Here is a 12,500-nt window from a genome sequence, read left to right on the forward strand (position 1 = left end):
ACTTCCTGTAGAATTGAGAAACGCCACGTGGGGATAGGAGAGAGAGAGAGAGAGAAATGCTGGTTATTGAATGAAAATCGGAATGCAAGACAGGAATGCAAAGCCCAAGATAGAAAACTCAACCAGCGTTAATAAGGAAGCATTGCGTAACTATCCAGAGTGTCCTACTCTTCATCCCAGATCAAAGGCGTTGCTTACTTAATCGTCCCGGCTGGTCCACAATTGCACCATTCGCCTTTCTTTTGGCTGAATTGCGTGATTCAAGCCGGGCAACCCCGGCTTGAACGAAAGGCGCAAGACGTGTAGAATAGTAGTAGCTTGAGTAACAGAAGGGGGGGGGGAAATGTCGCTCACGTCCCAACGGTGAGAAAAACCTTCCCAGCTTTTTACACAAAAAGGGAAGGACTTCAAAGAGAGAAAGACGGTTTGGGGCGGGGGTTGTTTTTGTAAAACTTTTGCTCTGTTATTCCTGACTCCCCGTTCACCCCCACCTCCACGCACCCACCCCCGGGTACACGAAGTCCTCAGCCGCTTCAAAGTCTCCACAGCCCAACCACCACCACCACTCCGGAGAAAAGCGGGTGCGTGTTGAATTGTAAAGAGAACGTCAGATATCCCTCCGCTTCCACCGTGCAACACTTCAACGACACGCACACAAATACCGAGGGAAGAGCGAACTATTTTTCAGGAAACTAAGCTCGCACCAGAGCCCGGGCGGTGGAAATCAATCGGCGGTGTGGAGGGAAGGAGCGGGGATTAAAGGAATCGATCTGTTCTTTCCCCCTTTGTGATTTTTGTCCACCGGAAAGCTACCCCCCCCCCCCTATAAACACACACTTATGAGGGAATTGTTGCAGCGTCGGTAGGCGGGAGACTCAAGAAGCTCCACCGGGAGAGCCTTCGGCAAACGGATATTCCGAGATTTGATCGTCTGGTGCTCCCGGGCTGCTCTTAAGCTCCTCCCTTTTAGTCGGCTCAGGGCCCGATCCGGTGCGGGCCTACAAAGCCTCTAGCAAGGGGAGAGGGGTTGCGTGTGTGTGGAGAAAAGAATGCCAGCTCCCCCCACCCTCTCTGCGCTTAGAGCAGCGCGCTTACTCAAGACCCGTCCGCTATTTATTTTATTGAATTGATAGGCCGCCCAAACTCCTGACGGACTCTGGGATAGTCGAACTAAACGTGCCTGGGATACAAGTACTGTATTGAGCTTTGCCAGGCGGGAAGGGGGCGCAAGGTCGCTACACCTTTGAAGGGGGGTGGTTGCAAGTGCTTGGGGAGTGAGATGAGTTCTATTCCCCCCCCCATAGACGGCTCCCCCGCTACCAAGTACGGCAGGTCAGCTACGGACCCGTGCCCGCGCGCCGCTCTGTGGTACTTTTTGGGCGCGAGCGAAGCAGGCCACCCCCGTAAACCCCTCCCAGCGCGGTGTGCAGCCGAGGGGCTCGCGCCGCTCTCCGGCCAGCGGCCTCCCCGCCTTCGGGCCAAGACCGAGACCGCCTTTGGCCTCCCAAGCCTTGGGCGGCGGAAGGAGCTTAAAGTCAACGCTTCCGCCCAGTTCTCCCGAAGGAGGGGGAAAGGGGGGGGGCAAGGCAGGCGCTGAGGGGAAAAGCGCCGCGGTTCCTTCTGGGGGTTGGGGCGCCGTTGCTAAAGTTGCTCTGGAGAGGGGAAAGATAGTCCCGCTCGTTCGTCCGCTTGGCTCCTTTCCTTCTCAACCACCAGCTGCTGGTGACGCATCCCGCCCTCCCTTAAAGTCTCCGGGCTGCTTTAAAATACACCCTCCCCCACTTTTCCCCCCCCCTTCCACCTTCCCTCCTCCTTCCCTCCCTCCCTCTTCCTCTCGCTCCGGGCTGAATTAGTTCCTCTCCCAGTGTGGCGTCTGCTGGCTCCCAGAGCTCGTTTCTTCTTCTTCTTTTTTTTCGCGCGCTCTGCCATTCGGGGGCCGCCGGTTCCTGCTCGGGAGTCTGGAGGAATTTCTGCGACTCTCCCCTGTTCCTTTCCGGCAAGCGGCGGCGAAGGCCAGCGGTGCGGATTTGAAGGACCTGCTGCAGTAGTAGCGGGCAATGTGGGCTCCCGTCCGGGTGCAGCTGCAGCCCCGCAAGGACGTCAGTCGGGAGCCGCGCTGCAGCTGAACCGAAGGGCTTCACTCGTCTCCCCCCCCCCCTCCCGGCCGAGATCGGCGACGGCCACCCGTTTTTCCCCAAGGCGAAAAAAAACAAAAAGCAGAAACTGCGATCGGGTGCCGCTGACGCGACCCCCCCCCTCCAAAAAAAAAAAAAACCAGGCTCCTCTGCTGTTTTTACCCACACGCACACACACCCCACTCGAGGATTGAGGCCATTCTGGCGGAAGGGTGCGAAGCGGGGGGCTAGATCTCTGGGTTTAACAATGGTGGGGCTTATGGGGAGCTCCTGCTGCGCCCTGGCCGCGTCGGTGCTGCTCCATCCCGGTTTCGGATCTTGGTGAGGAAAAAAATGAACGAAGAGACGGCGAATTCTAACCATGAGTAAGTTGCCTTTCATCTCTCTGCTGGAACGGGTTGGTTTAAAAGAGGACGGTCTCTTTCCTTGGTGGGCCCCGTCGCCCTGCACCTTGTTTTGTCCTCCCCCCCCCCAGCTGAAATGCCTGACTTTTGCCTACTTATCTATAGGAAATCTCGTTTTAATTCGTTTGCTTTTGGAAAGTCACGGCAGTCTGGGGTATGGCGGCGGGGGGTGGAGTGGTGGGGGAGATGTTTATGCTTATCCCGGATTAGCAATGGCCTATACTCCGCCTCTTCATTAATCTTTTCCCCCCCTTCTTCGTGTGTATGTTTTATATTTCGAGTAAAGTGTGGGAGCTTCTTCATCCTGTAGGAAACCGGCCCTGAATTTTAATGGAGTGAGTCAGTCGGTATAAATATTGTTTGAACCTTCCCCTGAAGCTTAATTTTGATAATGAGCTGTTAAAAGACTCTGCCTCCATTAACTAGAAACTGGAATGGAGAGGATGTTTTAACATATTGACAATAATCGATTCCTAATCGGAAGTAAGCCTCTTTTGAGTTCATTCTCGGATGAGCGGTTTTTCGTATTGAAAGCATTCAAGGGTCTGCAGAATAAGCAGTTTTCAAAACGTTTGTTGAGAGCAAAGTGCCACAGCTTTTATATATACTGTACATATATTTTAAAAATTGGAAAGCACTGTAGCTTTGTCACAGATCCTGAACTTGCCCAAATTCTTGTAGGCGATGAACAATGTTGACATTACCTATGACGCCTACCTTTTAAAGAGTTACTGTTGTTTTAAGGAATGAATTTCATTTATTGGATATAGTTTGAATTATTAAAAAAGCATTCTTCCGGTAACGGTAATTCTCTCCCCCCCCTTCCCTCCCCCCCCCCCAATGTCTACGGTAGTTAAATGTTAAACATAATTCTTGGTTTGGGTGGGGATGGGACACTTGTCACTTGCAGATGCTTTTCCGAATAAAAACAATAACCCTTTTAAGATGTGTCAGGCAGAACATTTTTCTTTTGTTAATTATATGTTTTATTCTTAAACTAAAACGACCGGGGATTGAACCTAGACTTCAATAGACAAAGTACAAAACATCGTAACCAGCTAGTTGATCATGTAAAGTGTTGCAATACTGCTTAGAACTGCGAGGAAAGCAGCAGCAACCGCCGCCGCCGCCATATTTTCTTTTTTGTGAATTGTTCTAATTTGCATACCACAGTTTTCATTCATAAAAAAATAATTAAACCTTCGCCACGTTTGCCATTGCTGGTCCTGCTTGACAGGGAGTGGGCTCTTTGAAGAATAATAGAAAAAGGGGATTAATCGATACAAGAGTTGGGATTCTCTGGTGGGGTTTTTTGTGTTGAAAAATGCTGCTTCTCTGGTTGTTGACACTGTTATGTGGGAAATATCAGTTCGGGAAGTGCTGAGACCACGTGATCCACTCCATTCATAAAATACCTGGCTGGCCATTCACAATGCAGTGTACTGTCTACATGAAGCAATTTCCAGATCAAACCTGATTCTTTTTTTTTCTTTTTCTTTCTTTTTCTTTTTTTTTAGGAAGATAATGCATGTACTTACTATGTACAGCAGCATTACTTTTTCTTGCAATGCATAGAAAACAACAGAGAGCTGCCAGTAGTATGCTTTGAAAAGAAAAATGAAGGGAATTTCAGTAAAACAGTAATGCCAAGGAGGGTGGCTGCTCTTTATTTTAAACTGCAGAGTATTCCAGTATGTGCTTCACTTTTAAGATATGGTACATCTAACAGTTGTAAATGAGGGCCAAAGGTTGCATGAAAGTGGCTTAAAGAGTTGTTAATTAAGAATTAAAATGCTGGACTGCAATTTTGCAGTTCTTGGCTGATGCACTATATACAGCGTATTTTAATATATTTGGCAATCAAAATTTAATTTAATGAATAGTTGTGTTTATGGCTCTCTCAATTGTCAGTGAAGCATTTTCAGTAAGCTGGAATGTTATAAGCATAAATGTTTTGGCCAACATTTGAAATTCTGGGATAGAAAAATGATTGTAATGGAAAAATATGTATATGTAAAATATAAAAGATTTCTTTTTGTTAGTGGCACATTTATTCTTCTTTTGTTCTTACAACATACAGATATACCATAGCAGAAGAAAATGCTAGAAGATCCTGTTTTGGCTCTTGTCAGATTGGATACCTTCATGTGTCATTAGTTTGTTGGTCATATCCTGAGTTGTTCTGCTGATTTTTCAGAATATTGTTGTTAGTTGCAAAATCATATCCGGCCCATTGTGATCCCAAGGACAACATTCCTCCAGGCCTTCCTGTCCTCCACCATCCCCCAGAGTCCATTTTGTAGTCCATTTAAGCTTCAATGACTCCATCCAGCCACCTCATTCTCTTCAGAATATATTATAGTTAAAGTGCTATAGGTTGTTAGTCATTATTCCATCCATACTTTAAAAAATTGCTTTTCCCTCCTGAAATGTGACAATCATTGATTGTAGTTATTACTAATTCACATAAATTTTGTATTCAAAAGCTCATATGCTGTTGAATTTACACATTATATTGTCCGCACTTTGCTATTAAAATACATATCTATTATTAACTAATATTAAATATTCTAGTAGGCACTGTTTAGCAGAATTGGGTTCTAATACTGTATAATAAAAGTGTATGTGTACGCTTAACATCCAAATAATTCACCATGAATAGCCAGTAATATTTTCCAGTGATCATATTTTTTATTTTTACTTTTCTGGCTATTTATTTATAGTTATACGAGTTTTTTTAAAAAAACAACAGAGAGCTGCCAGAGCATTTTACTCAGCCAGAGAAAGCATTTTATGGTTGAATAATGCTGTGCATTATGTGAACAGAATTGACAAATACTTGCTAATTCAAGCTTGCATTGTTTGTTTAAATATCCAGATCATAGCAGTGGTTATTTTTTAATACTGATTTCTTTAAACTAGTTTTTGTAGTATTCTGCCTTTGGATGCATTAGAAGCTAATATTTTTCCATAAGATGCACATCAACTAAATACTTTTGTTTATGAAGTTAAAATGGCACTATTGATTTTGAATAATTGATTACGTGAAAGCCATTTTAGGAAAAGTATTTTAAATTACCAGTATAAATCCATCTTAGCACATCTTGAACTGGTTTCTCTTTAGTTTTCACTTCAAGCTGTCCCAAAGTACCATCCTAATTCATTCAGACTTTATTCCTAAAAATAATTTTATTATCAAAGATAATGAATGAGAGGTTAAAATTGTAACTATTTCCCCCTTATTCAGTCAGTAAAAATCCTGAAACTTATTGTTTTGTTCTCTTGTTATGTAAACCTGGTTGTGTACTGTTAATTATATCTTGTTGACAATTCGTGAAAGGACAGATCCTGCTCTCATTTCGATCCAGTTTGCTCTCTGACTTTGCAATGTGTCAGAAAGTCTGACTTTATTATGAAAGGTCCGATAGGTTTTGTTAACTTACTTGGGGAAGATTTTGCTCAGAATCACACAAGGGTCTGAGAAAGAACTAAACATCTTAAAATGAGGACAGCTATTTGAATTACTGTTGTAGGTTGGAACTAATGTAGCTTTGCCAGCTGCACCCCTACAGTGGGTTGATGGCCTACATATATACTGTACTTCTTGATTTTACGATCCAGCTCTTATTATGACATGACTTTCAAGAAGTGTTTATTGTACATTTGCAGAGGAACTAAAGTAATTATTGAAGACATTTCATTGATAATGAAATTTAATCCACATCGACATTTTGTGTATTCACTGGTTGTATAAAGTTTTAAACTTAAAATATAAAGATCTGCATACTTAATAAAGTTCTTCCAATAATAAATAGCAGCATATGTATAAATCACATTTAATGTATCAGCATACCTTTTTTGTGAAATAGACAAATGAAAAGTTCTATAATGGCAGTAAACCTTCAAACATATATCCATGTTGACTATTAATTTGCATTGTATAGAGAGATAACTTACTTAACTCTCTATATTTATTTATTTATAAAATTGATTGGCTGTTCATCATACCATAGGATAAATCTGGGTGGAATCTGGGTGGCTTACAGTCTATACATATATATAATACATATATATACATACATACATACATACATACATACATACACACACACACACACACACACACACACACACACACACTGTATATCTCACATATTTTTGCTGAATATTTAAAATTAAGGAAGACTGGGATGGCACCATTTCGGCCTTGCTATATATATGTAGATTGTTCTGAGTTCGGGTTTTGCCCCGTGTAATATTTTGAGTGTCTATGCGTGAAAATCTACGAAAACAAACATACATACATACATACATACATACATATATTGCTGAATTTTTTTTAAAATTAAGGCAGACCAGGATAGCGCTATTTTGGCCTCATATATATATTAACAATCAAACATTAAAATCTAAGGACATGTATAAGCCTAATATATAAGGAAAATGAAAAACATTATAGTAGGTATGTTTAATGCAACTATTGCAAGATGTCCTCAGAAAAAAGGTTTAGTCCATAAGTTGCAAAAAGGGCATTTGCAATGAAAAGAACATGAAATTGGAAAAGTGGAAAGGTAAAAGATAAGTACCACTCAAGTAGTATAAGCTAAAAGAAAAAATAAATTGAAAAAAATGATCTGTTAGCTTGAAGTAAGGAAACTGAGGCTATAAATTGCAGGCTATAAATGGCATCAATATATGTAATTTCATGTAGTAATTATTTTAAAGGAACATTTATATATATGTGATAAATTTTAAAATTTCAACATCTTTGTAAATATTTAATTGGAATAAATCTGGCTGAAGTCAATGCTGTGTTGTAAACATTTTTGCATCTGAAAAACACCTAAATACACACAATTTTAAAGAATATTTGGTATTTATAAATTTGGCATTCAAAGCAGAGTTCAGCTATAGGATGAAAACAATGTCATTCGTACATAAACCCCATTTACTTTTACTGTTTATTATTTGAAACGTGCTTTCCTTGCATTATAGTAACTTTTGAAACCTCTCAAGACTTTACATGGGATTGCTTTTGTTCTGCTATAGATAAATGTCTTATGAATACCTTTTATAAAGGTATAAAATAGGAAATAGTGGCTTAACCACATTCAAATGTTTCTACTTTTTTAAAATGGAAAGAATAGCTACAGTGGTGACATGGCCCAGTATGGTTTCAATTGCCATGCCATTCCAAATGTCTCTTAACAACACTGAATATTGTAATGTTTACTTTTGAATATTGATAGGACTATGCATTAAATCTACTTAAATTTGTAGTACAGATAGTCCTCCAGTTATGACCAAAATTGAGCCCAAAATGTATGTTGCAAAGTGAAACATTTCTTAAGTGAGTTTGCTCCATTTTATGACTTTTCTTGTCATATTTGTTGTGAATTGTTGCATATGTTGTTGATAACATGGTTGTTAAGTGAATCTGGATTCCCCATTGCTTGTCAGAAGGTTGCAAACGCTGATCACATAACTCCACGACACTGCAGCTGTCATAAATAGGAACCACTTGCCAAGTGTCTAGATTTTGATCATGTGTCCATGGGGATGCTGTAACGGTTGTAAGTGTGAAAAATGGTCATGTCACTTTTTAGTGCTGTTGCAACTTTGAACAGTCACTAAACGAACTGTTGTATGTCGAGGACTAATCGTATAAATAAAGCACTGATTTGATTCAAACGAATGTAAATTCAAATTTTTATCAAGTCAGGTTTAATTCCTAGTGACAAGAAGTATGGAAAGAACTCGAAATAGGCATTTCACAGTGTTACATGCTTTATGTGTTGCATACTTCTACTTCACATGAATACTTTTGCATAATCCTGACAACAGAGAGATAACCATGTTGCCTTTTTGATGGGATGATGGAAGTGTTTTGCCATTACTTGCCTGCAGGATGTTTTTTACCAATCTTGTCAAGTTCATAAGGGTTTTGTAATAGTTTCCCATTCAGACATTAATCTTGGGTGACCCTGCTTAGCTCTTTCAGAATCACCCAAGATTGCCCTAGTGCTGCTATTTGCTGAAACCGAAGGATACTCATCCTCATTGAAATTAAAATAAAAGAATTGGGGAAACCGTTTCTACGAGTCTACTTTCTGAGAGCAAATTTAATAAATAAAGGCAAAAAAGGAAAATGCTCTTATTTCAATCTGTCGTGTTTAAAACATTCTGGCTCAGGAATTCAGATAAATATTTTCTAAAAGAAAAGCATGAATTTGCCATATTGATCCTTCAAGCGTAACCACTAAAATGACTGTTACGTAAGTCTTTGATTCAGATTTTCATTTAGACCATCAGCTTCTTATTTATAAAAACAACATTAATGATCATGATCAGAATGTCTGTTGCTAAGCAATGCTGTCGTAAAGTGTGCAATTGTGTTACTGTGTTACTTAGCAACAGCAGTCTCCACTGCCAGTGTTAAGTGAATCCCACCGATCATTAGGTGGAAATCCAACCTCAGCCATACCCAGCTTGGTTTCTCTCAATCTTGAGCCTTGGTAAGGTGAGGGATTCCTTGTCTGCTCGTATTCCATCCCCCTCACCTGCCTATATCCCACCCATCTCTTTCCTTTTGCTTGGCTGACACAGTGGTGGCAGCAAAGGGTCTTCAGCAATCTTTTTGATGACACCATGGAAGTGGTTTGCCATTAGCTTCCTGCAGGATGTTGGCCACCATTGTTCCTGGGCCTCTACTTCTGCCCCAGTGCTGCTGCCATGAAGTATCTAAGTCCTGTGCTGTAGCACTTGTCACAACACAAAACGCCCACCACACTGCACTTCACCAACCTTACTGCACCCAACCGATCTTTATCATTCATTCATTCATTCATTCATTCATTCATTCATTCAATTTCTATGCCGCCCAACTCCCTAGGGACTCTAGGCGGCTCACAACAGGAATATAAAACAATAGTACAAAACCTCTAAAAACCATTTAAAAATAATTGACAGTTAAAACAGTTAAACCCCTGCATACCATTCATCGCCAAGTCTCACTGGTTACCCCCATTACTTACTTACTTACTTACTTACTTACTTACTTACTTACTTACTTACTTACTTACTTACTTATTTATTGGATTTGTATGCCGCCCCTCTCCGCAGACTCGGGGCGGCTAACAACAACGATAAAAAACAGCATGTAACAATCCAATCCAATACTAAAATAACTAAAAAAAAACTTATTATAAAAACCAAACATACATACAGACATACCATGCGTAAATTGTAAAGGCCTAGGGGGAAAGAATATCTCAGTTCCCCCATGCCTGACGGCAGAGGTGGGTTTTTACGAAAGGCGAGGAGGGTGGGGATAATTCTAATCTCTGGGGGGAGTTGGTTCCAAAGGGCCGGGGCCGCCACAGAGAAGGCTCTTCCCCTGGGTCCTGCCAAACGACATTGTTTAGTTGACGGGACCCGGAGAAGACCCACTCTGTGGGACCTAACTGGTCGCTGGGATTCGTGCAGCAGAAGGCGGTCCCTGAGATAATCAATGGTCCCAGGCCTTTCAGAAAAGACAGGTCTTTACAGTTTTCCTGAAGGCAATAGTGTGGGGATGTCCAGATCTCAGGAGGTTCCAGAGAGCCGGGGCAGCCACAAAGAAGGCCCTCCCTCATGGATCCACCAGCTACACTGTTTACCAGATGGGATGCAGATAAGACCAACCCTGTGGGCTATTACTGGTTGCTGGGAGATATCTGGTAGAAGGCAGTCTCAAAGATAGTCTGGCCCTAAGTCATGTAGGGCTTTAAAGGTAATGACCAACCCCTTGAACTGCATCCAGAGACTAATTGGGAACCAGTGCAGTCCGTGGAGGATTGGTGTAAGGTGGGTGTAACTAGGTGTACCCACAACTACTCGTGCAGCTGCATTCTGGACCAACTGTAGTCTCCGAACACTCTTCAAGGGTAGCCCCATGTAGAGTGTGTTGCAGTAATCTAAACATGAGGTGATAAGGGCATGAGTGACTGTGAGAAGAGCCTCCTAATCCAATAGGGTCGCATTTGGGCATTTGGCAAACCTGTGCAAAGGTCCTCCTAACTACAGCTGTCAGATGTTGGTCTAATCATAGCTGTGAATCTAGAAGGACATCCAGATTGCAAACCCATTCAGAAACCCCCCCCCCAAACCAAGGATGAACAGTCAATATAGTCTTTCAGGGGAAACAGCCACTCAGTCTTGTCAGAGTTAAATCAGAGCCTGTTAACTCCCATCCAGACCCTCACAGCCTCCAGGCACTGGCACATCATATCCACTGCTTCACTGAACTGACATGGAGTTGAGATATATAATTGGGTGTCATCAGAATATTGCTGATACCTCATCCTGTGTCATCAGATGATCTACCCAGTGAGTTCATGTAGATGTTAAATAGGAGAGGAGATGACTGAACCCTGAGGTACCCAACTAATGAGGGGTCCAGAGGTGACCTCTATCCTCCTACCAACACCAACTGCCACCAGCCAGAGAGATAGTAGGAGAACCATCATAACCCAACTCCCTTAGTCTTCGCAGAAGGATACCATGGTCTCGAGCTCACCAGAGGTCATCCATCAGAGTGACCAAAGCAGTTTCCATGCTGTAGCAACGGCTGAATTGAAAAGGATCTAGATAATCCATTTCATCCAATGACTTAGGAGCTGGAGCACCACCACTTTCTCTACAACCTTTCCCACAAAGGGTAGGTTGGAAACTGGATGAAAGTTCTTTAATTCTGCTGAATCTAGGGAATGCTTCTTTAGGAGGAGCCTCACAACCACTTCCTTTAATGATTGCAAGAAGGACTCCTCCCTCAATGAGGCCTTAACCAAAGCTTGAAGCCAGCCTCATGTCACCTCCCTGCTGGCCGAAACCAACCAGGAGGGTCATGGGTCCAACAAACACATGGAGGAACTCATCACTCCCACCGCCTTGTCCACATCAGGAGTCGAAATATCAAATTCATCCCACACAATAGGACTAAGACCTGCCCCTGTCACCTCGGTCAGAATTGTTCAATCAGAGTCCAGATTCTTCCGAATCTATGTGACTTTATCCAACAAAAACTGAACAAATTTCTTAGCTCTACCCTGCAAGGGCTCCTCCTTTCCCTCTACATTGAGAAGGGAATGAATCACTCTAAAGAGGGTAGCTGGGTATTAATCAGAGGGTGCAATAAGTGTGGGAAAATGTGAATATTTTGCCACCCTTATTACCACTAAACAAGTCCTAATAATGGCTCTTAACAGTGTTCGGTCAGATTCGGAGTTAGTGGTTCGCCAGCATCGCTCTAGATGTCTCTTCTGGCAATTCATTTCCATGAGGTCCTCGATAAACTATGGAGCTTTCCTGGCCAGAACAAGTAATCTCTCTAAGACAGCGAGTCCTGATTCTCCAAGAGCCGCCTACCCCGGCTCCCGCTGTATCTATCTCTCCCAGTCATAACCTTAATCCTCCAGCTCTCCAACATCCCAGAGATCCCTCACTTTGAGAAGATCATCTTCTCAAAGCATCATGAGCATGAAATGCACCAATTGGAGAACAGAGGGTGTGGGCTTTTTTTTTTTTTTTTTTGGCAAGACTTCAAAACCTTCCAAAGTAGTGTGAGAAGAATGGTGCACGTGATTTGGAAAATTCTCCAAGCATTATTTGGGCAACAGTGCAAGCAGTCTTGGGAAGAAGGCCTGGCATAGCCACCAGCAGTTTCACATAGGGCCAGGCTTCCCAGCAGTGGAAGAACGGCGTTAAAGGGCAACAGGACCTGAGGAAGTGGTGGAAGATTTGTGTTGCGATACTGGTGTAGTTGGCTGCAGCACAGAGCTCTTGGTGGAGCTGAGGCTGAAGTAGGGGCCTGGGATTGTGTTAGTGAGCTGAGACTGCTGACGACCATATGCCTTTAGTTCAGTCTCAATTCGCTGTTGCAGACAAATAGTGCCACTGTACAGGACCTCCAAAGGACAGAGAT

General features: G+C 42.6%; 1 protein-coding gene and 1 long non-coding RNA gene across 5 annotated transcripts in view; one reads left to right on the plus strand and one right to left on the minus strand.

The window, feature by feature from the left end:
• Positions 1-692, minus strand: part of LOC139169789 (uncharacterized) — a 45,037-nt gene extending 44,345 nt beyond the window's left edge. For all 4 annotated transcript variants that reach the window (XR_011559524.1, XR_011559522.1, XR_011559523.1 and 1 more), the window contains exon 1: positions 199-692. This is a non-coding gene — a long non-coding RNA (uncharacterized lncRNA). The remainder of the gene's footprint in view (positions 1-198) is intronic.
• A 365-nt stretch (positions 693-1,057) lies between these two features.
• SPRED1 (sprouty related EVH1 domain containing 1) overlaps positions 1,058-12,500 on the plus strand; it is a 94,171-nt gene continuing 82,728 nt past the window's right edge. Inside the window, exon 1 of the mRNA XM_070756426.1 lies at positions 1,058-2,500. Coding sequence (XP_070612527.1) covers positions 2,469-2,500 — 32 coding nt within the window. The 5' untranslated portion in view covers positions 1,058-2,468. The remainder of the gene's footprint in view (positions 2,501-12,500) is intronic.

The sequence above is a fragment of the Erythrolamprus reginae genome, chromosome 1 (genome assembly GCF_031021105.1).
Source record: "Erythrolamprus reginae isolate rEryReg1 chromosome 1, rEryReg1.hap1, whole genome shotgun sequence".
Taxonomy (NCBI): domain Eukaryota; kingdom Metazoa; phylum Chordata; class Lepidosauria; order Squamata; family Dipsadidae; genus Erythrolamprus; species Erythrolamprus reginae.